General features: G+C 32.3%; 2 protein-coding genes across 2 annotated transcripts; one reads left to right on the top strand and one right to left on the bottom strand.

Moving 5' to 3' along the window:
* Window positions 1–492: 492 nt before the first annotated feature.
* LOC140956612 (chaperonin-like RbcX protein 2, chloroplastic) lies at window positions 493–3,075 on the top strand. Its single transcript, XM_073413425.1, has 5 exons — window positions 493–1,102; window positions 1,579–1,670; window positions 2,495–2,552; window positions 2,650–2,715; window positions 2,818–3,075. The coding sequence occupies exons 1-5, from the start codon at window positions 794–796 to the stop codon at window positions 2,938–2,940; spliced, it is 648 nt and encodes a 215-aa protein (XP_073269526.1). The 5' UTR covers window positions 493–793; the 3' UTR covers window positions 2,941–3,075.
* A 3,573-nt stretch (window positions 3,076–6,648) lies between these two features.
* Window positions 6,649–9,008, bottom strand: LOC140957828 (transcription factor MYB83-like). Its single transcript, XM_073415222.1, has 2 exons — window positions 8,677–9,008; window positions 6,649–7,638 (listed from the first exon to the last, which is right to left on the bottom strand). Exons 1-2 carry the CDS (start codon window positions 8,949–8,951, stop codon window positions 6,930–6,932), a joined length of 984 nt encoding a protein of 327 aa, XP_073271323.1. The 5' UTR covers window positions 8,952–9,008; the 3' UTR covers window positions 6,649–6,929.
* Window positions 9,009–27,360: the final 18,352 nt, after the last annotated feature.

Raw genomic sequence — 27,360 nt, 5'->3', positions numbered from 1 at the left:
ATCTAGTTTAACAAAACATTGATACTAAGAACCCTAAATTACACGCACATATACATGAATGCAGAAAAGGCAAAACTCAGACAAGATATTATTGTACAAAGAAAAAGAATGCAGTTTTTGATTTTTTCGTTGGTATGAGGGAAGAAGGAAGCAGACCGAGTTGAAGAAGAAAATGGAATGAAATGGTCGAGAACAAATGGAAAGAGAAGAGGGGCTGGGGAGGAGATTAGTGATTAATTGATAGATTAAGTGATATATTAGGTTTTTTATTGTTTAAAATAATAATTTAAAGAAGGGCAAGAATGACATTTGTAGTAAGAGGATTATTTTCTTAAATGATTTTTCGATGGATTCTATTTTCCTAAATTTTCCTCCAGTTGCTTGTACAAGTGAGACGACCGTCCAAAAGCCCCCAGATTCCAGGTGGGCCTACAGAATCCAACACTTGCAACCCCACGTTCCTTCAAATTTCAAACAAATCTTGCGGTTGGAGTGATTTTGGCCTCAGATTTATTCTCTGGTCAGAGTTTTCACAACCCCTCCCAAGAAATCATCGCCTACCTTTGTCTCACATTTGCCACGTTTGATCTTGAAGTTTCTATTGTGAATCCTCTGAATCAAATAAACGAACCTTTGAATCCTCTTATAAATCAAGATTCTCCTAAAATTTCGGGCATTGTATCAGCGTTTCTTTCTTCTCTGTGTCGGGTTTCCCTTATTTTCTTGATTTTTTTTTTCACTCCACCTGCCTTCTGCGTAAATAAAGGTTTAATCTTTACGGTTTTGTTGAAGAATGGTGGGACCTGTTTCTGTGGTGGGTTCATCGGTGGTTGATTCTCACGCTACTCCTTGCTTGTTTTTGGATGCCATGTCTTCGTGCAATTTGAGCTCTGGAGATTTGGTTTTGCAAAGGAGTTCGTTTGGTCAAAAACGCATGCCCCATTTAGGGTCGTTGGATTTGAGCTCCTCGTTTTTTGATTCTTCTTCCATTAAAGCTCTTTCGGGTGCCAATAATCGGAAAAAACTGAGTAAAATGAGGAAACTCGTGGTTGTTAACGAATTGGCCGGACAGTACGATGATACGTTCGAGGATGTGAAAGCTGTAAGAATTCTCTGTGCTTCCCTCAGATACAGTCACGCATATTCCATTCGCTGTGTTGTGAGACAGAATTTTGTGAAATCATTGTTCTTTGATCTGTTATATGTTCTTGCACTGGATGTAATTTCATTTGCCTGTAAGATCGAAATCTAGAGTAGAAAGGGGAAGATTCTTATACGTGTTCTATTAGTTGGACTTGGACTCTGTGATTCCTACTATAAGCATTTATAGATAAATACTAATAGCTTTCTTTTCCTTTATGACCAAACGGGACTGAAATTGGAAAAAATGAACTTCAATTGTGATTTGGAAAGCTTATCTTACTCAATTCTATTTAGAGCCAACCTGTATCTTGCTGATTGCGGCTGAACCTCCTTTGATAATGTGTGTTCTAGGCCACCATTTGTAGAGTTAAATGCGCGAAAGAGTGTGTTGAGAATCTTTGGCAAATGTTGACAAATAGCATTTTCTATATGCAGCAAATTCTGAACTATTTCACGTACAAGGCTGTAAGGACTGTTTTGAACCAGCTCTATGAGATGAATCCTACGCAGTATCGGTGGTTTTATGAGTAAGTGCTTTCATATTTCCTGGTTCTTGGAAAACCCTTGTCATTGTGAGAAGATAAAAACCACCACCGAAATCGTCTTCTAAATTTCTCATGGATGGTTAACCAGTTGCGATTACAGGAGATTAATTAATATAGATCAGTGATCATGTATGTACGTAAATAACTATGTGCATAACATATAGTTATATTCTGTACTAGAATTCAATTCATTATACAATGATTAAAAGAGTTCTTTGTCAATGTTTTTAGATGGACAATTCAATTTTTTGTCTTCAAAAGTACGAAAACCATTAGAGAAAGTGAACGTCGTGCTGGTCGAGTAGCATGAACGCCCACAAATTTTGATCTGCAAAAAGACTTGTACATATAATTTCCTTTTCATTCTAGGTTTTGATTATTTTTTGTGTTATACTTTCAATCTAATAAATGGACTGACCTCTCACTTAGTACATTATCATTCCCATTTATTCAATATAATGTTATTTTAGGCATTATATAATTGATATTACAAAGACAATAGTACAATGTACTCCAACTTAGTATGTACAGGGTCATGAGATACTAGATTTTAGTGTAACACAAACTGCACCGAATAGACTAAAACCCATTCAATAACTTTTAATTTTTAACAATGCAATATTTCTTTTCATTAAACTTCAAAAACTTTACCATGTCTGTGGATTTAGGTTGGAAACTACAGGGAATCCCATGTTGTTTTATCTTCATTTGACAGAAAATATACCATGGAAAGCGCCATTATTGATGTACATAGATTCTGCAGGTGTCACAATTATTCAGTTAACAAAATTAAGTTGTTTTTGCAGTTTTGTTGCATCCAATGAGGATGGTTATGGGAAGCGTTTTCTTCGCAATCTTGGAAAGGTAGAATGTTATCTCAAGTTCATGCATTCTAATACAGAAATCATCGACATTGATCTCTTGCTCTATTAAGCACCACTCCAACTCTCTGTTTTCACAGGAGAAGCACGATCTTGCTGAAAGAGTAATGGTTACTCGTCTTCACCTCTATGGAAAATGGGTTAAAGTAAGAGAAACTACTCTAGTGCTGGACTCTTCTTTGTTATGTTAAGGAAATTTCTTTCGTACTCTTAGGACAATTGGTCATTTTTCGTTTATTTATCAACAGAAATGTGATCATACGGAGATGTATGAAAGGATCTCGGACGATAACTTGCAGTTGTTACGCGAACGCCTTGTTGAGACTGTGATCTGGCCCTCGGATGACACCAATTCGGAAGTGGTTGGATGAAGGGCCCTAATCAAGTTGTTCGTTGAGGCTAAGGAGTGTCTCATTTCTTGTTTTTACCCACGGGTTTGTCTTAAGTGATCACATTCATGTATTATTGTATCATATCTAAGTTGTATATAAACCTTTCCTTCATCATTTAGCTAAGTAAACTTGTTAGACGAGACTTCTAAGTTCTAGAACCAGTAGCTTATTATTCTTTCATAAACATCTATCAATTAATAAAATCATTTTTAGATAATGAAAGCTCAAACTTAATATTTCCCAGTTGAATATGGTTAGTGGACGATTAACTTACATGATTAATATGTACTCAGGAAACTCTTTTCAGTTATTATATACTAATTTACAATGGGGTTAATAGCATCGAACCCCCTCGAAACCTTTAAGTAGCATAAAATCCCCTAAGAAAATTTAATAAGCTACTAGACCATCCTTTTTAAAAAGTAAATAAATACCGATTGTGTGGAAATTATCCTTTTTAATAAATATTTTTTGACGAGGCTCTTTCACTTTTGTTCGTAAATATATACGGGGTTTTATGCAAGATTATTTTTTGAAATTTAAAATATTTTAAAAATAAAAGAAAATTATGAAAAACGGGAGGATTACCATGGAAACAATACTATTTGAAACAGTGACTTCAGCCACTTGAAAATTAAACCTTTTTCAGCTATTTTTAATTTGTTGAATAAATAATTAAAATAAATCGATAATATTATTATTAATAACAAATTAATTAAGAATAATAATATCGAAAAGAAAAATTTTAACGAATAATACGAAATANATTATTATTATTATTAATTTATTTTTTCTATTTTTCATTTATTCTTGCAATAAGTTAATTATTTGAATATAACTTGCTACGAAATAAATTTAATATTTAAATAGGGATAAAAACGTAAAATTAGATGTATTGATTATTATTCCCATTTATTAATGTATGATAGTAAATAATTTGAGTAGAGCTAGCTAGCTAGGGTTTAGTTAATTATTTTATACTTTATATTGAGCGCAAAAGAATTAAATATAACTTGATGATTTATAAATAAATAAATAAATAGAATAGAATTGTAACTTCAATTACATGCAAAAATTACACAATCACTATCAAGTTTGGAATACGTAATATATATGGACTCGATCCATGCAGTGGGAATTATTAAATCACAACGAGGAAATATCATTTACGTTAATTAGTTTATGGTAAGACATAATTCTTTGCGTGAGATGATTGCATTAACCACTTACACATAATTTGTGCATCGTAGACAAAAGTCATTGAATATTAGTATCCTCAAATTAAGTAAATAAATCTTCACATTATAATATCATAATTATATAACTTTTCTCATAGAGCAAAAAAAAGGTTCACCCACACCAACGGTTCCGGCATAATCCAGTTCAAAGAAAGTTTTTTTTAAAGAAAGTTTGATTCAAAGAAAGTTTTTTTTTTTTTATAGTCACAAATTAATTATGACCATTTGATGATATTAATCCATAAATTTATTGTCACATTCCATTTTGAGAAAGAGACAAATGACATCTGGCATCGAGTACTATTTATGTTATGGCCTTAGTACGACCAATTGATATTCATTCAAATATGAGTGTCACATTCTCTCTATATAAGGTCATTTCAAGATTTAGAATCAACTCTACATGTTGCACATTTTCAGTATCTATCTGAAATTTTATTATTAATCAAAAGCTCTTCTAAAATGTCATCAAGCACCTGCTCCAAGTCCAATGTGATCATTTAAAGGATCTTCCGTGCTGATTTTGTACTCATCAATGTGTCAAAACATTTATCTATTCGAAGTGTGAGTAATTGTAACTGACAGAAAGAGTCTTTCTGCGCAAATTTCATTCAAAAGTATTTAAATGTTATACTAAGAATTTCAGTAAGGTAATTGATAAGTCCTACCGAAATGAATAGTTGTGATCTTTGTAATTATCAAAGTCTTTTAGTGGAATCCTTCTAGAAACAGAAGAAGGGGAGACGTAGAAGGATTTGTTCTTATAACTTTCATAAACAAATCTCTATGTTATTAATTTTCTGCATTTTATTTACTTTTTTATGATGATTTGTGGTCTATTTAGAATTTTTGGTTTATTAAGTTTAGTTGAACATTTTCTGCACTGATCATTAAAGTTGTATGTTTTGCTTAAAAGATCAAGATTTAATCTTGATTATTTACATCAATTGAGATCCTTGAAGTAATTGTTTGAAGAAAATTTTGTGAGATTTTTATTTACCCCCTCTAAACACTTCCATCGGTCCTAAAAAATGGTATAAAAAACGGTTTATCTCGACCTCAGAACTGTCGATATAAATGGTCTCAGTAAGATTCATATGTTTTCCAATGAGAAATTTGATGATTGGAATATCATAATGCATTCTCATCTTGAAGCTTAGGATTATGATATGTGGTATGTGATTACTGATGGACCGATAGAGATCATGAAGATAAATACAGCTGCTGCCATTACTGGTTGAGAACCTCATACGATCAAAAAGCCTTGATGTGAATGGACTTCTGAAGACGAAAAGAAGGTAAATCTTCGCAACATAGCCAAGGATATTCTACACAAAACTCTTGACAATATTACATTCAACAAAATCAAATTGTGCTCCAATACCAAAGAGATCAAGAAGAAGTTAAGTCGGTTGTGTAAAAGAAATGATCAAACCAAGGAAAACAAACTCAATGTGGTTATGCAAAATTTTGAAAACATGAGGATGAAGCTAGTAGAATCTCTGAATGATTTCAATGTAAGATTCAGCGGCGTGATATTTGAATTAACTGCTCTTGGCAAGGAATAAATGGTCATGGAAATTGTTCTGAAATTCATGAGAGTAATTCCCAGAGAACGGGATGTCAAAATAATTGCAATGAGAGAATCCAAATATTTGAACAAAGTGAAACTACATGATCTGTTTGAAGATTTGAAGGCGTACAAATTTGAACTAAAGCCAAGGACTAATGGAGAATACCAAAATTGCAAATATGTATGACAAAAAATATAATTTTCCTTATATGTGTGCGTGCGTGTCGCTTGAGCTTGAGATATTGTTTATTTCAAAAGGTACATATACATATATGCAATCTTCACACATGTGTGTGTGTATACGTATGAGTTGTTGGATGAAATTGTTTTGATAGTACGATCTTCACATGCTTGTATAATATAATTTAAAACAGAGATAAAATATTATTTGAATATTCTAAATATATATATTTGAATAAATGAAAAAGAGTACGCGGTCATTTCGTTTCATTTGCAATCATAAATTAATTAACTGATGTTGAAGGAATTCATGTATCAAAATCAAGAAGTGCTTTGATGTTAGCAATAACTTTGGCTAACTTTTCAGATTTTGCACCAAACACTAATTTTTTTACATACAAAAATAAAATTACCCTATCTTTGGAAATCGTAACCAAAAGTGAATTTCTCCATCGTAATCATTAATTATTATTACAACCCTCCCATTTAGTTAACTAATTAATGTTACAATTAGCGAGTCTAAATCCTCATTAAGAGCATGCTGACTTTTTACTCTATCTTTGGTGAACTTAAATCCAAGTGGACCTATCACCTAAGTGATTAAACTCCATTACTAGGAAAAGGAGATTCATCTCTCTCTCTCTATTCTCCTGGATTTTCGATAACAATCTTCATCATGATAGCAATATNACAAAAAGGCCATTGATCATGGCTTTAATTATTAAATCTTGACATTTCTAATACAATGAGTACAATTCTCTAACTAATTACAAATGTTCTCGCACACATATTCACACATCTTAACAAGAAAATATTAATTTTTGGTGGGAAATAGTCTCCTTAATTCCCAAGAATAAAGCAAAGCAAAATGGGATTCCATACATGTGATAGATCAGATACAAGGAAATACCTGTGTGTGTTGGTGTTTTGGGGGGGGGGGGGGGGGGGGGGGGTTAAGTGAAAATGAACTAGCTAGGTTATCCATCAACTGGAAAGTCAAGAAAAGGAAATGAATGAACATCTTTCATCACTTCTTCCAAAATCCAATTTTCCCCTTCTTCCCCGACCCAATAATCCCCAAACTCTCCCACGTTTTCTACTTCAACATTATTGCTAACATCGATACTACAATATTTGTCAGTTATCTTATTTGTATTATTAACAACGTTATTATTTGTATCTGTAATGAATTTGAGCGAACAGTTTTTTGTTTTCGAGCTTTCTTGAATATTGTTTGAAGTTGTATTATCAAGTATCTTCCCTTCCATGCTAATAAAGTCTCCTACCAGCACCCCATTACCCTCACGATCATATTCAATCTTGGGTTGTGTAACGCAAGGACTTTGTACATCCAAGCACAAACCGTTTTTCGGAAAATATTTGTGATAATTGGTATGCAATGGATCCATCATGGGATGATTGAATATTGGAGCCATGGAATCGTCTAGGGTTGATATTGTTGATGAATCCATGACCATGGTCATGATCATGTCATGCTCTTGCATGGTCATGATGAGTCCCCCGACGGCGTCGTGATCCGTATTATTTTGCTTCATGGATGAATCGTTGGTGATCGGAGAGGCCGTGGAGTTCGAACTCTTGAGTCTTTTCTTTATTGTAGAATTCCAGAAATTCTTGATTTCGTTATCTGTACGACCGGGGAGACGTGCTGCAATTTGAGACCACCTGAAAATAAAATGAAATCGATATAGTCTGATCGAGAATATATATGATTAAACAGAAAGGAAATATATATTTATAAATTATACATGAGGTCGTTCCATTGCATGCACGATGTGAATGGAAAATTAAGAAAATAAATTTTTAAACATTGAAATTTGAAACGAGATATTATGACTATAACAGGCAAGATTTTCAAAAAAATTATTATTTTCAATTAAAATGTTTTTTTAAGAATTTTAAATTTCTAAAGAGTCAAAATATATTAAAACCGAACCACCACTTCAAAATGTTAACCATTAATTTTTTAAAAAAAATTAGAGTTGGTTTAAAACATGATTGTGCCTGATCCTTTTTTTTTTTTTTTTTTTTTTTTTTTAAATATATTGGAGATGCATGCCTATTTTTCTTTTCAGAGAAAAAATAAAGATGATGTCTTCTATGGATTTTTTTTAAATTTTTTTTCATGATCTTCTTATATGCAAAAAACACATAAAACCAAATATGAGATCATGTGTAAAATCCCAAAATATCATACAAAAACTTAGTCCTAAAAGTAAGACAATATTTAGAAGATTGAAGACATTATATATCAAACTCATGGATCATAGTAAATTTGAATTTCAAAATAATCTTCAGAACTATTCTTATTCTTCTTTTTAAAGTATTTGTAGATCCGACCCTTTTTTCCCGCGAAAATCATGAAATGAAATAATACATTTTCTTAAAAATAAATTACGCCTGTCAAAAGCCATATTAATCTTTATTCATGATACAACTGCTCCTTCATGCAAATCAAGAAACTTGGTCGACCACCAAAAATAATAATTAAAAAAAATGGTTCTCCATCCCATTTTAATCACTGATTAAATCATGCCTATGCATCATGCATAAAAGAAATATATATAAAAATTAAGACAGTTCCATCTCCATTTTCTCCAAGAACACGACAACAATAATTTATAACAATATAGGTGTATGTATATATATATATATGGTGTACGCTGTTTCAGATTACACAAAAGTCAAAAGTTGATATGAAACCTGTTGCCGAGAAGAGAATGAAGGTGGAGAATAATCCCTTCTTCCTGCGACGAAAACCCACCGCGCTTAAGATCAGGTCGCAGGTAATTGATCCATCGCAAGCGGCAGCTCTTCCCGCAGCGCTGGAGCCCAGCGTTTCTGGCCACGTCGCTCCAGCAGCCTTGCCCATTCGTGAGCATGTAATTCATCAGCTTCTCGTCTTCGTCTGGCGACCAAAGCCCCTTACGCTGCTTCGGGACAGCGCCGCTGTTATTCTTCTCAGCTGGCTTTCTCATTTCTTAACTAGCTTCAAAGAGGGTTGATGCTAATGTTTTTTGTTTATTAATACTTGATTTCCGCAACTGTTTTGATGTGAAGGAGGAGAAATATATANAGAAAAACAAGAAAACATGAATGTTGATACAAAGCAGAGTGGGGAGATGGGAAAGAGGCTTAAACAGAGTGGGAAAATGATTATCGTGATGATGATGATGGCGATGGTTGTGGGGTATATGTATATATTGTTGCTTAGAAATGGGGAATTCAATCAGGGGGATGTAAATCTCACATCAAAAATTACAGTAAGTTGGAGTATATTATGTATAGTTAGAATTATATTTTTCTCGTATCAACGACATGTTTTTCATTTTTTATATTGTTAATAGACCAGTTTATCATTTTAGTCTATTAATTTTCGATTTTAGTCGTGTTCATGTGATGTCAAAAAATGATGTCGTGTCATTGAAAATTAATGATATGACCTTGTACATTGTTAATGTGTTAGTAATATGTTAAAAATGATTAAAATTTTTAAAAAAATTATTAGACTAAGACCGTAAATTGATCGATTATAGAACAAAAAATGATAAACATATAAGTTATCTTTTATGTATGATATCGAGTTTTTAATGAGAAAATATATTATATATACTTGCCAAGTAATAGGCTAGATTGGGTTTTTCTATGTTACACCTCATGTACTTTTACTCGTCACTAAATTTTAACATTTATATTATCATGTCAATTTTCATTAAAACATAGAACTTTAGTGGAGCATCCCAAGTTAATGATTTTGAGGTAAATGCTTGATTATATCATATTTTCAAAATTTCAATTATGTGTTTTTTATTTATTTTATTTTTTAATTATATATTTGGTCCCAATTAAATGAAATTGGACGTTACTTCTCTCCCAATTAACATTATTGCCCGTAAAATAGTTGACAATACCAATTTTTCGGTCGTATATTTGTATCATTGTTTGTGTTTCAAAGTATTTGACGTACCCAGATATTCTGTGAATCTGTTGGAACTAAATAATTATGGAATATTATTTTGTACTTGAAGAGTACCCAACGCAAAACCGCTTAGGACTTATCTTTAACTCCACATTTATTATGTATTTTATATATTCACTTCAGACTCTTCGTTTGCAAGGGAAAAAACTATGGTATTCCATGTCTAACATTTATAAAGCACAAAAAATTTTATGAGACGGTTTATTTGGATAACCCATGAAAAAATATTTTTTATTATTGTAAATATGAACAAACTGACATGTATCACGAATAAGGATCTCACAAGAAAATTATTTTTTATAAGGTCTGAAATTTTGTTTGGTAATTTTTTTTTTAAAAAAAACTTATAAACTATCAAAATAAAATATTTAACAACTAATAAATTACTTTAAAAAATTTGAGTACACCCACCATTTTTTTAAATCTCATTTGATTGTCTTTTAAAGACCAAGTTATCTTCATATGTTTTCTAATATCTCAAACACACCATCATCTAAAAAATATATAAATTGATTAATTGCCAATAATAATTATCAAAATAATAATAAGTATTATTTTTAATATAAATTCAATTGCAATTAATATAATTATGAAGACTATCAAAATTATGTCTTTTTAACAGCGAGATTTATGATTAACAGTATTATTATATTATAAGTATTTTCGTTATTATAATAATATAATTATTATTTATATTATTAAAATTATATTAATAATAATTAATATTTATTATTATTATATGATTACATAATTATTGTTTCTACTACTAATAAAACTATTACACGAATAATATTTTATTATTATTTAATGACATAAATTAATACAAAAGATCTAGTGAGAACGTCTAACATGTCAATTTTACGAGACATGTCTCTGACCCGACCGAACTCATGAAAAAATATTACTTTTTATGTCAACAATATTATTTTTATGGTATTTATATATCAAGTCGACTCATAACATAAATATAAATAATTGAGACTGTCTCACAAGAGACATACTCATAAATTAATTACAAATTACTAATATTATTATGATTATTATATAATTATTGTTGCAATTAACAACAAAAATTATTATAATTACTATAATAATTAATATTATACTTATATTAATAACAATGATTATTATAAAAATGATTTACTTTTAACAGCGCACAAAAACATGCACGCTGTTAATAATACTATTTAAGGCGTGCCTTTATTGTGCGCTGCGAAAATTGCATAGGTTATCCGCAACGTGCTTTTACTGCACGCCGTTAATAATACTATCCGCAGCGTGCTTTTAATGCACGCCGTTATTTCTTTCAAGTGCAACACTATCAACAGCGCACGTATTGGTGCACGCCGTTGAAAGTAGTATTCGCAGCGTGCTTTTAATGCATGCTGTTGATGAAGTGCTGCGAAAAATCATTTTTCTTGTAGTATGTGCATGTTAAAAATAACCATGTGTGTCAATTTCATAATGTTATGCCATTTTAGTAATTATCATAACAAAATGATTTTATGATATCAAACACATAAAAAATTTAAGTTTTATTATATATTTTTATCCGAACACTTTAACAACTTATTTTTAAAATAAGACAAGTATCTTATAAGCTTGTAAAACAGTTAATACGACAATTTGATGTAGGATTTTGTGCGGGGGATTTTGGCTTCTCATACACATAATAGAAGTTAATATTAAACTTTTTTAAAAGAAAAAAGAGATGGACTTTTGATTTTCATACACATAATAGTACTATTTAACATTTTAAAAGCAACCACATGTGTTTTTTAAGGGAACAATATTTAAAAACTGTACAGAGTATGATGACCTAATTTTTTTGTATTTTTTATTTTTAAATGTAATGGTTGAAAATGAATTATTAATGGCGTCGAAAATACTTGATTAAAATGTCTCGAATGAAAAAAAAAAAGAAAAAAGAAAAAAGAAAGAGAAAGAGAGAATTAAAGTTGCGCGCACTTTACATATATATTGTACTAATTAGTAGCTATTATGTACAAATTTCCTAAAAAAAACTACTATGCATGGATATTAGCCTATATCCCACGGTAGGGGTGTCAACCGGGTCGGGTTTCGAGTCAACCTGCGAATTTTTTTTCCAACCCGAACCCAACCCGAACCCGAAGCAACCCGAAAACCCCCAACCCGAACATGAACCTGTCTAACCCGCCTAACCGAAATTTATTATTATTTTTAAAAAAATTAATGAAAAAAATTCGAAAAAATAAAAAATAATAATATTTTAATTTAAACACATAATAACCAAATTTTCGATTTAAATTTGAAAGTTTAATTGTAGAAAATTAAAAGTATATTTACAAAATCAAATAAATAATTGTTAAAAAAAATATACAAAATAAATATTAAATGATGAAAATTTAACATATAAATATACAATATATAAAAATATAAGTAATATTTTCAAAAAAAAATTCGGGTCAACCCGCAACCCAACCCGAAACCCGTCGAACCCATCACTAACACGAACCCACCCAATTAACCCAAACCCAACCCGAACCCGAAAAACCCCAACCCGAACTTGATTTTTTTCGTGTTGGGTCGTGTCAGGTTGACGGGTCGTGTTGCATTTTGACACTCCTAATCCCACGTAGTTTGGGCAAATAGCGCTTAGCCTCGTGCGAAAATCCAAATAATACAGTGTCTTTAATAATTAAAAAAAACGCACACCCTACAAATGGGGTAAGTAATTAGCCTAACTGTCTCATGAGATGTACGAGTTAGTGGAGTATGTAAGCACTTAATCAATGGTTAGAAGTTCGATTCGACTTACCAACACATTCTCAGATGAGCTTGTCACACATAGCTGTGATTTACATGTCTAACATAGTTTGCAAATTATTACATTAGTTCGGGGGTTTACCCAATGCGTACCGATTCTCACGTCATTAATATATACTAGCACACCAACGCACGCGTTGCGTGCTTGTACAATAATTTTTATAATACATTTGATTTATATTTAAATGAGGATAAAATGCGTAATTAAGAAATAGTGAGGGACTACATTGTAATTTTGATATATGAATTAAAAAATAAATAGAAAAAAAGAGCAAAGTAGGAATTAAACCTACAACATGAAATTTAGGAAACAAAAGCTCTATCTCCTAAGCTGCATTTGACTTATATCAAAACAGACCATGACACCAAAATTTAGTTATTCTAGGGGTCACACACACACACACACACACACACACACACACACACACACACACACATANAAATTATGTATCCAATAAATGAATGACACGTCATCGAGAAGTATCACAAAATAATGTATTATTTTATTATTTATATATCTTGCTTAAGTATCAAAAAACTATGTCTAAATTATGTATCCAATAAATGAATGACACGTCATCGAGAAGTATCAAAATATAATGTATTATTTTATTATTTATATATCTTGCTTAAGTATCAAAAAACTATGCAACGAAGAAAAAAGTGAACGTATTCTAATTTCTAAGTGAAGTCTGATTTAAGCAACTGCAAGTAGTTAGGGTCACAATTAATTTTATTTAGGTCGGAATCAAAGAATCAACCAAAAGTTTTTTTGTTAAATGAAAGTTAAGTATTGGTTGAGAACTTATAATTTATTTTAAATATATCAATTGTACACAAAGACTTTATATATTTGTGGGGATATTTTAAAAATAGAGAATAAACATCAAATAAGAATAGGAAAACTATCTAGACACTGAACAATCTATATTTTAAGTGAAAAGTAATACTTTTAATATAAAAATTAATAGTTTTTATGAATTGAATCATGTTGAAGATTTGTTTCACAAAATTGACACGTGAAACCGTCTAAAGAGGTTTTAAATAATATAATATTATAATCTCAGGACCCGAAAAGAGAAATATTAATTATTGAGAGGAACAAAAAATAAATAAATATAAGGTGCAGAGGACATATAATTTGAAGCTACTTCAAATTGAAAAGTGGTTCAACTTTTTTATGCTTTACCCCTACTATTATCCCCTCCAAGTTTTGTCCCTCCTCCACTCGATTCCCGTCCACAATAAGCAACCATGCATGCAAGTGAATTGACATCATCACCCCTGGGCTAAAAATTAACCTCGTGCTAATTTAAAGAAAGCACGTGGTTAAATCTTTTGATTGTAATTTTATGGCTTATGCTTCTTTTGGTTTTAAGGATCCACACATCCGAGCCTCATCATCAGTAAGTGGACGACGTTGTTTCAGTAAGTGTTTTTGTACATTCAATAGATGAACATCGTCTCAGTCGATACTCACATATGTGCTCAAGGTGAGTGTTCATCATATCAAGTGAACACCCACTATGAGCACCAACTGGAATGACGTCTTGTACATCCAACAGATGAATGTCGTCGAGGCTCACATAACTGTTCATAGTGGGTTCTCAGCACTCATTATGAGCACCGACTGAGGTGACATCTTGTTTATCCAACAGATGGATGTCACACAATCGATGCTACAATACTATGAGCACTTGTGTGAGTAAACTGCTCAAGTGACGGCCAAACAAATCTTTAGTGGCATCATTTTCTTTTGAGCAGTATAACGACTCAAAATATATCAAAATATATGTTTTCAAAGCTTCCCAAACTGAAGTGTTGCTTACACTAAATTACAACTAACTTCAACACCTGCATGTGCATATATATTATCTAGAAAGAGGTCCTTTAGATATTCTTACTGCATGTATCAATAATTAAAAAAAAAGATTAATTTGGATTCAATTTCTAAGTCTAAACATACGCTATGATTCAATACTCGTGCCATAAAAACTTAGATTTACCTTTATGATCTGACATATTTTTCATTTCAACTTCTTGAGATTAAAAATCTGAATAGTATATTACATATATTCAATTAAAGTTGACTGATACTCAATTTCAGTCACTTGATACATGAAATGCATATATTTATGCTTTATTTTAAATTTAAACAATATGTTCCTTGTTGTCTCGAAAAAATATTAACATTTCATGCCTAAAAATTATAACTATATATATAATTTGATTCAGTTGATAATTAAAGTTTGTATATTTATGATATAATCTCAATGATTTGTACCTATATTTATTGTTTTTATTTTCGTTCCTTACATATGACATAAATAATCTATCGATTAAAATTTATTGACAACAGAAACTCATAAATTTATGTGACAATTTCAATGATTTGTACCTATTTGGAATATAAAAATACCATGAAGCTGAAATGATAAAAACATGTGAGGTCAGGAAGCTCAAATTAAATTTTCTGATATCAGCACTGAATCACGACTTATATTTGATGTCAGAGACTGAATCTCAGGATCCATGAGTGAGCTGGATTTTTAACCCCCACTTTGAATTTGGCTAAAAAATTATGAAGACTTGAAACTCGATCCAATTTTTTGAGTCACACGGTTCATTCTATGATGTATTTAGAGTGTTATCTTTGCAATATTTTAATAATTTAATATGAATTGATTCATCCGAGTCATACATGGTACGACACGGCTTTTGAATAATTTGTGCAAGGTATAATATAACGTTCTTCGATTTTGTGTGATGCCTTGGTTTATAATTAAGGGGAAGTTGGTGAAAAATACTCAATCAAAATATTTTTTTGGGTTCACTCTCTACCCACAAAATTGTGGTACTATGTCATACAAAATGTGGTACACTTCATGTGGAAATGTGGTACACTTCATGTGGAAATGTGGTACTAAAAAAGTACACAGGGACTGGACACAAAAAAAATCGACGGCTGAGGACTAAAGGCCAATTTCCCGTATAATTAACATGTCGAGCAAATAACAAACAATTTTTTTTAGTACATTATATTTTTACTTTATAATTATCTAAGAATTCGTCCCAAAATCTAGTCGTTCTATCTAAAACACATATTCTAAATTTTATATAAAATGATTTATTGTTATCATAAAATTGATTTAACGAACACAAACTAAGATTTGCTATCTTGCAAAAATATTGCATGATATTAACCTACTTGATCTCTTGATATAAAACAACGACAAACATTGAAGAAAACTATGAATAACTCAAATGATGTTGAAACCACTGAATGCAGATGGTGACAACAATGGTCGTCTAACAGTGGAAGCGACGTCGGTTGATGTATCGTATTCTCGCAATCAAGACGTAGTTGAAATTTTAAAATTTTCGTTTCGACAATCGAAATGTCGAAATGTTGCTTGGGCGTCATGTGTTTAAAATTCCATTCATAGGACGTTTAGAATTATACCTTTGCGTATAGAATGCTGGACTTCAAACTATTCTGGTTTTTAAGCGGAAATATCACAAGCGATTAGGTCCACGATAGAAGATTGCACTAGAAATCGCAAGCGATTCGTGCGTTGAGACTGTAGTCTCTGAATTTCCAAAATCCGGAGAAGATGGTGCAGCGACGACGGTGCGGAGGTGGAAGAAAACCAAGGGGCCGAAATTTTCATCACTTGTTTCCTGTGGTTGCCGAGAGGTTTTATTGAAAGGGAAGAGTTTTGTTGTGAAATTTTGACTGCAAAAACTTGTGTACAAATTTTGACCCTATATGGTGTATATATATAGAGTGAGATTATTGATTTAATTTGGAGTCCCTCTCCCACAAGAACTCTTAGTCTTGTGGTACTGGGACTCTAATTTCATTATATTATTATTTATTATATTATATGTTTGTCAACTTTTGGTAACACATAATAATAATAATAATAATATATGTACATGTTAGTAGTCACTACTACTAGTACCAACATTTAATTAGTAAATTCAAAATTAACTAAATAAATGATCATGAACTCATTATAACTCTGATCGACGATTCGAGAGCGCCTATGTTTAAAAGATATAAGTCTTGTTCATATAATGAAAACGGAAAATTTCGAATATCAAGTTTTCACTTACATATTGGGCGACTGCTAGTTTAGTGAATTCTTTCACAAAACACTCTCCTTCTTTATTTAGCAATTAAGCTAACTTTCATTTCTTCTATATTATGGAATCATGTTATAAACTCTTTTATAAGCTTCTTGTTTGATCTCCATCAAACTATAGTCGTCAAATTTCAACTCCTTGAACTTTGACTTTCTCAACGGGAACACATAATCCGATACTTGTGTGACCCCAATGTTTCAGGGATATAACTAGCCGTGGGTTCACATCTCCACGTAATTCAGAATGACATTCATTCTTATTTGGGTTTATCTTAGTTAATACCATTTTTTTCATCAAATCCTTGATCAAGAATGTCAGAACTCATTTCTGATTGCACCCATCTGATAATGGTAAGAACGTCTAGTAGTATCATCTCATGATAGTGCCTGCAAGAACCTTTAGGCCATCTCCAAGGCTGCACCAAAATGGTGTTTTACACCATTTTGGTGCAGCTTCAATTCCTCCGATGGGGGCTACGCTATTTTGCCAAAATAGCTCAGCCCTCTTCCCCTGTTATTTTTTTAAATTTTTTTAATTTGTATTTATTATAAGTATTTATATTAAAAATTATAAATATTATTTAAATTATAGTATAATATTTATTTTAATAATTAGATATCTAATCATAAAAATTAAAAAATAGTAATTGTAGATTTTTAAAATATTTACTTATTTATGTTAATTATTAATATTTAAAAACTAATTTGATTTAATGATTTAGAATTAATATAATTTAATACAAATACAAAAAAAATTAATATAACAATACATTAAATATAATATAATAATTAATATAAATTTATTAATAATAAAACATTAGTCATAATTAAAAATATATTAAATAAAATATAATAATTAATATATGTAAAATAAAAAGAATATTTCGAGAATATTTTTTTTGGTGTAAGATTTGAAGTAAATGGGTTGGAGATGGATGTTGTATTTGGTGCATAAATCGAGCTATTTTAGTGTAAAATTTGCACCAAAATAGATTTTGTGGTTAGAGATGGCCTTAGTCATGGTTATCGTACAGTATGGTCCTTTCAACACATATATCCAGATCAAATCTGCACCATTGATATATCGAAAGTTGTATATGAATTCGATAACGATGTAATTTATCTTTGAGTACTAACAGTGGCATGATATGTGCAACTAGGAAAACACATTTCCCTAACGCGCATTTATTGCTCTGGCTAGAGACTCCTTGCTCCATAAACTCATCATATCACATTGAATATCTTCACCCGTAGGCAAATAGTGAATCCCCGATTACAATTCATTTGATCATACGTATTTTGAAACTACACTCAACCTCGTCATCTGATGACCCTCAATGGAGTCGATAAATGCACTACAAGAAAAAAGGCCTACGACAACGGTTTTTTCCCGTTGTCGTAGGCCTTTTAAAACCGTTGTTAGAAGCCCTGTGGTTAAAGGGTGTGCTCAAAGACAACGGTGAAAAACAATTGTCATAGACGTCTAAAGACGAGGGTGAAAAACCGTTGTCGTAGGGATATAAAACCGTTGTTAAAGGTCCTGTGGTTAAAGAATTCGTTAAAAGACAACGGTGGGAGAGTGTTGTGGTAGTTACATTTTGCGACGGTTTTTAAAAAACCGTCGCAAATTAAATAGCGACGGACATCATCGTTAACCGTCGCTAAAATTAGCGACGGTAGTAATTTAAACTGTCGCTAAATAGCGACGGTTTCATACACCGTCGCTACATTTAGCGACAGTGGTTTATAAACTTCGTCGCTAATTTTAGCGACGGTTTTGTATGATTTCCGTCGCTACTTTATGCAGTAAAATAAAAAAAATTTTCACTTTTAATATTTTAATAAATATAAAAAAAACTTACAATCTAATATGCAAACTATATTTTTGATTTATCGTCGAAAATACTATATTTTTTATTTTAAAAATTTATTAAATTTTAAAGAGAAAATCGAAACTAAAATTGTGTAAGGGAGAAAAATTTTAAGTGTTGTGAAGTGGTATGGTAGAAAATGGACCGAGGGTTGGGATATTTATAGACAGTTTGCGACAGTTTTGACTTTAACCGTCGCAAATTGCGACGGTTAATTTTCTAACTGTCGCCGATTTAAATTTGCGACGCTTTTCAAGAACTGTCGCTATATTTAGCGACGTATATTAAAAAACCGTCGCTAAATATATCGACTGTTAGGTATAAACCGTCGCTGATTTAAGATCAGCGACGGTATTACCAAAACTGTCGCTAAAATTAGCGACGGTTAAAAACCACCGTCGCTAAATTTAGCGAGAGTTATTGTAAAATCGTCGCTATCTTTACATCGGCGACGGTTTTACTTTAAACCGTCGCTAAATTTTACGACGGTTATACATTAACCGTCGCAAAATTTAAATTAGGGACGGTATAGTATAACCGTCGCTAATTTAGCGACAGATTTAACTTATACGGTCGAAAACCAAGTTGAAACACAACGGTTTTTTATAAACTGTTGTCGTAGCTAAAAAAAAAAACGCTAATAGACAACAGTTTTAAAACCGTTGTCGTAGCGAAAAAAAAACGCTCATAGACAACGGTTTTTAAAAACCGTTGTCGTAGTCAAAAATAAAACGCTCATAGACAACAGTGTTTAAAAACCGTTGTCGTAGATATATCAAAGACAACGGTTTTAAAGAAACTGTTGTCTTTGAGCGGATTTTTTTAGGCTACGACAACGGTTTTTATTAAAACCGTTGTTAAAGGTAAAAAGACAACGGTTTTAATAAAAACCGTTGTCGTAGATGTGTTATTAAAGCTAATTTTTCTTGTAGTGATGGATCAAAGTGCATGCTAGTACATATAGCCCCTACATTGTCCTGGATCAAAGGACTAATGGTGTACAACCATAACCGTGGACTATTCCACTCGATAACTGAGAACCAATTGGACAGTCTGAGGGAGGGTTGTTCAGTGCATCATCATATGATCACTCATCTGTGTGAATGGACATTTCCATGTCCTTGCCAATGAAACATGACGTTTACATCACAGATGCTAGTCTCAAGGTCAAGCAACTTTTATCCTTATTTTGGGCGGCTGATTCGACCAGGAACATGTTTACAATATACAGTACACTTTCTAATGAGTTTCATGATCTTACGTTGCGAGACAGATCTCATGGTACCGTATATTAAAGGACTTTATCTATGCAGCTTGTATGTGTATACAGATAAAATATAATGTCATAATTCAATGTCGAACAATAAGTAACAACCATCACTACAAGAAAATATGCCTTCAACAACACATCAAAGACAACGGTTTTTTTATTTAAACCGTTGTATTTTTTCTTTTTAACAACGGTTTCAACAAAAACCGTTGTCGTAGCCTAAAAAACCCCGCTCATAGACAACATTTTTTTAAAAACCGTTGTCTTTTAGCATTTTTTTCAGGGTCAAAGACAACGGTTTTATAAACTGTTGTCCATTAGCGTGTTTTTTTGGACAAACGACAACAGTTTAGTGTGTTTTTTGGACAAACAACGGTTATCTTAAATTGTTGCTATATTTAGCGACGGTTTTACTTAAATCGTCGCTAAAATAAAACCGTCGCAATTTTAGTAAAACCGTCGTTAAAATAAAACCGTCGCAATTTTTAAAATAGCGACGGTTTTAACAAAAATCGTGGCTAATAGCGACGATTTTTGCTAAACCGTCGCTAATAGCGACAATTTATTAAACACTCGTCGCTACTAGCGACGACTTTAGCTTAACCGTCGCTAATAGCAACGGTTTATTAAACAACCGATGCTAATAGCGACGGCTTTAGGTTAAACCGTCGCTATTAATTTATTAAACAACCGTCGCTACTAGCGACGACTTTAGTTTAACTGTCGCTAATAGCAACAGTTTATTAAACAACCGATGCTAATAGCGACGGTTTTAGGTTAAACCGTCGCTAATAGTGACGGTTTAACAAAAAACCGTCGCAAATTGTCTATAAATATCCGCGTTTTCGGTCCATTCCCCCATACGATAAATTATTCTCTCTCAGACGGTTTCAGTTTCAATTTAGGGTAAGTTTTTTCACTTCAATTCTTGGTAAATTTGTAAGTGTTAGTTAACATCATGAATATTATTAGCTTAGTCAGATTATAAGTTTTTTTGGTAGATTTATTAAATTATAAAAGTAATTTTTTTATTTTACGTAAAAGATTAGCGACGAATTATGATAAACCGTCGTTAATTAATGACTGTGTTTCTCTAAACCGCCGCTAATTGTCAAAAATCGTCGCTAATTAGCGATGGCTTAGTCAAAAACCGTCACTAATTTTAGCGACGGTATATCTTAAACCGTCGCTAATAAGCGATGGAAACCATATCATAAACCTAATTGAAAAACCATCGCAATATGATAGCTACTACAATGGTTTTAAACCGTTGTCGTTGAACACACTTTCAACAACACCCTTAATTACAACAATTTTAAATAGCCTACGACAACGGATAAAATCCGTTGTCTTTTAGCGTTTTTGTTGTAGTGCATTTATCGAGAGCATTAGTCTAGTCTTTTGTGGTGAAAATTGTATAAACCAAAGAATCAAAGACATTGAAGATGAACAATCAAGAATGTGATTATGCGAATGAACTATTGATAATTCACGAGAGTGTAAACAATTTTTTCTTTGCAAATGATTATTTGATGATAAATTCGACAATTTAATACAGTGCATTTGATGCTATGATATTCTTTTGTTTTGTCTTCGGAAATCTCGGAATAGAAATGGGTGAACCAGATGGTTAAAATAAAATAGTCGATGCAAGAGTTTGACTCTTTTTTCTTAAAACGATATTGCCCGTCCCAATGTTCACGGTTGTTGGCGATTCGTTTCCTAAGATACAACGACCACGGTTTTAAAATAATAGCACTACAAATTTTAAAGTCACATGAACTTGAAATGTTTAGAACGCTATCAAGATAGTATGCAAACTTTCTAATTTCGAATTCTAAGCGTTAAAATTAAAAATTCAATTACAAGAGTTTAAATCTTGCAAAACTTGGATTTAAGTGCAAATGCTTAAAAAACTCAAAACTAGAAGACAACTCTCAAATTTAGTTCCAAAGTTCGAATTTAAGCGTATAAGCTTAGAAAATTCAAACTCAAGATTTTATATCCTGAAAATTTGAACTTTAAGCGCTAATGCTTAAAAATTCGCATATAAAACTAAATTAGAGAGAGGAGAAGAAGAGAATTTGAGGCAATGAATGAAATGTGGAAGGTCCTATTTATAAAAGGTGAAAAAACTTGAATAAAGTGATGGACCCTTTCCAAAAAAAAGTGGCACCCTTTAATTTAAAAAAAAGATTTGGCCCATAATTAGTAATCGAGAAATAATTCGAACGAATAATTCTTTTCGCTACGTAGCTCGTTCGAATTATTTTATCGATTCTAAATTAATACATAACTCATTTTTCTAACAATCCCCCACATGAATGAAAATTAATGCATGTGACCATGCTGACTCGACAAATAGCGTTCCAGCGAAAGATTATTGCATCAGGATAGGTGGCTTTTGGCTTTGAACCTTCCTTGGTAAGATATAATCGGATTTACTCGGCAATTAGTGGATGTGATGCCTTGAACTATTCGCCGTTTTGTTTAAACCAAGACAATTATATTCACACAATAATATTTCTAACATTTCATTATGTTCTAACACTTGTGTCCATTTCGGCCATGGACATCACTTGGTTTCACGAGTGTTTTCCATTTTTTGAAGCAGCCACACTTCGCACTTACGTTGGTGATATCCTGAGAGATTATCCCACTATACTCCAACATACGTATTAGTATATCTTAGGAATCATTAAAGGTAAAACATAGCCTCATACCCCTTTGTGGGCAACACTTTTTATAATAGGAATATGTTGGAGATTTCTCCAAGGTGTTTCTACAAATCTCGTTATTTAGTTATCTCTTTTGAACCTAGATCTTGGGATCTCAAATCAACTAGGTTGGTAACCACTACAAGATTTAATTTTGGGGTTCTAATCCCATTTCTCTCGATAGACAATTCATTTGATCTCTCGGTATACCTTTTGTAAGTGGATCCACGAGATCTCCTTTGATTTTACATAATCAATGGAGATAATGTCATTAGAGATCAATTGTCGTATGATATTATGTCAAAGACAGATGTGTCGAGACTTATTGTCCTTCCAATTGATGATTGACTATCACAATGAATTATTATTGAGGACACTGGCTTATTTCAACAAAGGATTTCTTCTAAGAAATTTCGAAGCCACTCGGCTTCTTCTCCATCGTTGTCTAAAGCTATAAATTCCGATTTCATTGTGGATCGAGCAATGCAAGTTTGCTTAGAAGACTTCCATGATATAGCCCCACTAGCAGTGGTAAATACGTAACCACTTGTAGATTTTGAATCATTTATGTCAGATATCCAATTTGCATCACTATAACCTTCTAAGACCGCGGGATATCTCGTATATTGTAATCCATAATTTTAGGTGTATCTTAAATATTTAAGTACCCTTATTAATGCCTTCCAATGATCATTACTAGGATTACTCGTAAATCTGCTAAGTTTGTTGACAACATAAGCAATATCTGGACGAGTGCAATTCATGAGATACATCAAACTGCCTATGATCTACGAATACTCTAATTGAGATATGGGTTCACCTTTATTTTTGTAAAGATGCAAACTTGGACCTACGGGTGTTTTGATCAATGACATATCATTCGCATTATATTTTTCCAATATTTTCTCAACATAGTGAGATTGTGACAAAACACGTCCTTCCGATGTTTTGGTAACTTTTATTTCCAAAATGACATCTACTTCTCCCATATCTTTCATATCGAAGTTTTTTGTTAACATCTTCTTAGTAGTCTTGATGATATTAATATTGCTTCCCACGATTAATATATCATCAATGTACAAGCATACTATCACATATGCTTCAGGTGTGCCTGATGTAAATACATTTATCACAGTCGTTAATTTTGAAGTCATTCGATAACATAGTTTTGTCGAATTTTTCATGTCATTGTTTTGGCGCTTGTTTAAGCCCATATAATGACTTAACGAGTCTACACACCTTTTTTCTCTTGTCCAGGAACTATATACCCCTCGGATTGTTCCATATATATTTCTTTCTCAAGTTTCCCATTGAGGAATGCTGTTTTCACATCCATTTGATGCATTTCTATATTGTGTAATGCTGCAATTGCTATCAATACTTGAATAGATGTTATTCTCGTCACTGACGAGTATGTATCAAAATAATCAAGACCTTCCATTTGTCTATATCCTTTGGCTACTAATCTAGCCTTATATTTTTCAATAGATCAATCGGTCTTGTATTACTTTTTAAGAATCCACTTGCATTCTAATGATTTATTTCTCAGAGAGAGGTCAACCAACTCCCATGTATGATTTTGTAAGATAGATTCTATCTCATTATTCATTGCCTCCTTCCAAAAGGAGGCTTCAGGACTTGATAGTGCTTGACTAACCGTCATTAGTTCATTTTCCAACATATAAGTTAGAAAATCAGGGCCAAAGGTCTTTGCTGTTTTAGCCCTCTTACTACGTCGTGGTTCTTGTTATTCTTCTTGAACTCTAACGCTCGTAGTTTCATAAGTTATTTTTCGAGAACTTATTTCTCTATAAGGAAATTTTGTTTCAAAGAAGACATCATTCCTTGATTCAATAATTGTTTGTTCGTGCACATCGCTTATTTCAGATTTATGTACCAAAAATCGATATGCACTTGTGGGGCCCCGGGTCTAACATCTAATATTAATAATTATAAATGTAACAAACCAAACGATTCAGTAAAACACATAATCTGTGGTTCACAAACCGACATAAACATAGTCAAAATAATTTAAAGATCTCAAATGTTTGAAATATAAGTTTTAACATGCCAAAATAAAATAGTGAGCCAAAGTAATTTAAACATCATCAAATAGCTCCTAAGACCCGAGAATCCCACTCTAACTCGTACCTCCTCGCCTGGAGCGGGACTCTGGCATCCCAAGCCTCACATCACCTACTGTCAAGCACATGAAAACAAGAGGTAGCCGACGTGCCGGTGAGTATAAACCCAGTATGATACAATCAATAACATATGAGAATTAAAATGACGATTTCTACATAAGGCGGTAAGATGATCTCTTGAGCAATAACATATCCAGGAAGAGAATCCCCCAGCAACATCCACCGACACAGTCGCTCGGGTGGGGTGCTGTGTTCTACAATCCCCTGTGTTCTACAATCCCAGGACTATGGTGCGCCTATAGAGAGTGTTCAGGCCATAGCAGCGACCTCCGCATACACTATGCCAACTCAACTATAGCCCCATATGTCCAACAAATCAATAAATCAAGGCGACCTCCGTCATATCGAATCTGAATCGAAAAGTAGCTCAATATGCAATGTAATTATGCAAATCAATATCATCATCTCGATATTATAATAAACTCATCTGAAGACAACAATCATCAATAAATCACAAGTAATTAATCAAGCCATAGAATTTTGAATTTAAAATAAAAATGATACTTTTACCTCGTATGTTACAACCGTAACATATCTTTCCAATATTACCAAAACGAGATCGAAAGGTGTAGTTGAGAAGTATTGAACCCCTGAAGTCTACTATAAGTCAAGAATTCAGATCATTTATTAAACAGAGCATTTTCTATACAAAATTCATAATTAATTCAATACTGCTTTGAATCAAGACCCGTAAATTAGATATGCAAGAAAACTCAAAGCCCAAAAATTATTCTTCATAAAGTTTTGTCAAATAAGGTAATTTTCCCTGTCGTTCATAATCTGAAATATACAACATAATTCCCACGAATTCTGTGTCAATACATTTTTGGCACATTTTAGTATTTTGAGCATAACTTCCTCAATATCCAATGGAATCAAGCCAATTTGGTATCATTTCGAAGACAAAACAATGTTCTATAACTTTCATTCGAACATCAAATCTAGAATCCCAACCAAAAAATCCTAGAATTCGAATAAATAGAAGGCATGTACACAAATCTGCACTAACTCGGAATTCCAGACTAATTTTAGTAAAAATCACATAACTCTTTCAATTTTTCCTGGAATTGAGTGATTCAAGAACCAAATCGAATTTAACTCAATGATCTACAAGTTTGATGAAGACCCTAATTCCAAAATCTAAACATAAATGTCTCATATACACGAAATACAGAAGGTGTAAAAAATGTTCTTTGCTCATAAACAAGAAACCATTCTCATATCCTTTTTAAATTCAAGTCAACTCAAATAAAACATCTTCAACATCTTAATATCTCAAATATCAACTCAAATATCAATTTTCAATTTCAACTAATTTCCAAACTTGAATAAAATTCGGAAATACTTACATCATGTTGAAGCCCGTGATGAGAGGATCACAAATCTATCTTCATTTCATATTTTTCTTTAGCGAATCACCCATAAAATGAGGAAGAAGTACGAAAATGGAGAGGAGATGGATAAGGGTTTGCGTGAAGGAGGAGGAAAATAATTGGTGGAGGTGAATGTAGGTTTACATATTGATTTTTCGATTCTGTAGCGCATCAGCTCCACTTTCTAGCACCGTAGCGCCAAAATTGCAGCAGCTCTAGGGCCTAGGCGCTACTATTCTAGCACCGCAGCGCTTGAATAGTGATCTCATGAACGGTAACTTTTTTTTTCAATTTTTTTTAAATTTCTGGCATTACAGCACTACTATTATTAGCATATCCAATAAATATACAATCTATTGTCTTAGACTTAATTTTTATTTGTTTTGGTTTTGACACTTCAACTCTTGCCAAACACCTCCAATCTTTTAAATATTTGTAGGAAGGCTTGTGGCCTTTCCATAATTCGTAAGGAGTTTTGTCCTTAACTTTGTGTGGTATTTTATTAAGAATGTAGTTGGCTGAAAGGATTGCATCTCCCCACAAGTTTTGGGGTAATCTTGAACTCAATAACATTGTGTTCATCATTTCTTCGAGAGTGCGATTTTTTTTTCAGCAATACCATTTGATTGTGGTGAATATGGTGCAGTATTTTGATGAATAATGCCACTTTCGCTACAAAATTCATCAAATGGTGCTCCATATTATCCACCTCTATCAGTGCGGATAATTTTTATTCGTTTAGTCAATTGGTTTTCAACATCATTTTTATAGTGTTTAAACACTTTGAAAGTCTCATCTTTGCTACGTAGCAAATAGACATAACAATACCTTGTGACATCATCAATGAAAGTAATGAAATACTTTTTTCCTCCTCTAGTTTGCATAAACTTCAGATCACATAAATCAATGTGAATTAACTCTAGAGGAGTTGTATTTCTTTCCACGGATAGAAACGAGGCCTTTGTAAATTTTTCCTCTACACAAATCTCACATTTATGTTTTTTGTTTACGTCAATT

The sequence above is a fragment of the Primulina huaijiensis genome, chromosome 14 (genome assembly GCF_012295235.1).
Source record: "Primulina huaijiensis isolate GDHJ02 chromosome 14, ASM1229523v2, whole genome shotgun sequence".
NCBI lineage: Eukaryota > Viridiplantae > Streptophyta > Magnoliopsida > Lamiales > Gesneriaceae > Primulina > Primulina huaijiensis.
Note: the sequence above shows the minus strand (reverse complement) of the source record. Positions and strands in the feature narration are given on the sequence as shown.

Coding starts and splice junctions, on each gene's coding strand:
- LOC140957828 (XM_073415222.1), bottom strand. CDS start 8,951: ATGAGAAAGCCAGCTGAGAAGAATAACAGCGGCGCTGTCCCGAAGCAG. Junction 7,639..8,676: donor CATTCTCTTCTCGGCAACAG/GTTTCATATCAA, acceptor TTTTATTTTCAG/GTGGTCTCAAATTGCAGCAC.
- LOC140956612 (XM_073413425.1), top strand. CDS start 794: ATGGTGGGACCTGTTTCTGTGGTGGGTTCATCGGTGGTTGATTCTCAC. Junction 1,103..1,578: donor CGTTCGAGGATGTGAAAGCT/GTAAGAATTCTC, acceptor TTCTATATGCAG/CAAATTCTGAACTATTTCAC. Junction 1,671..2,494: donor CAGTATCGGTGGTTTTATGA/GTAAGTGCTTTC, acceptor TTGTTTTTGCAG/TTTTGTTGCATCCAATGAGG.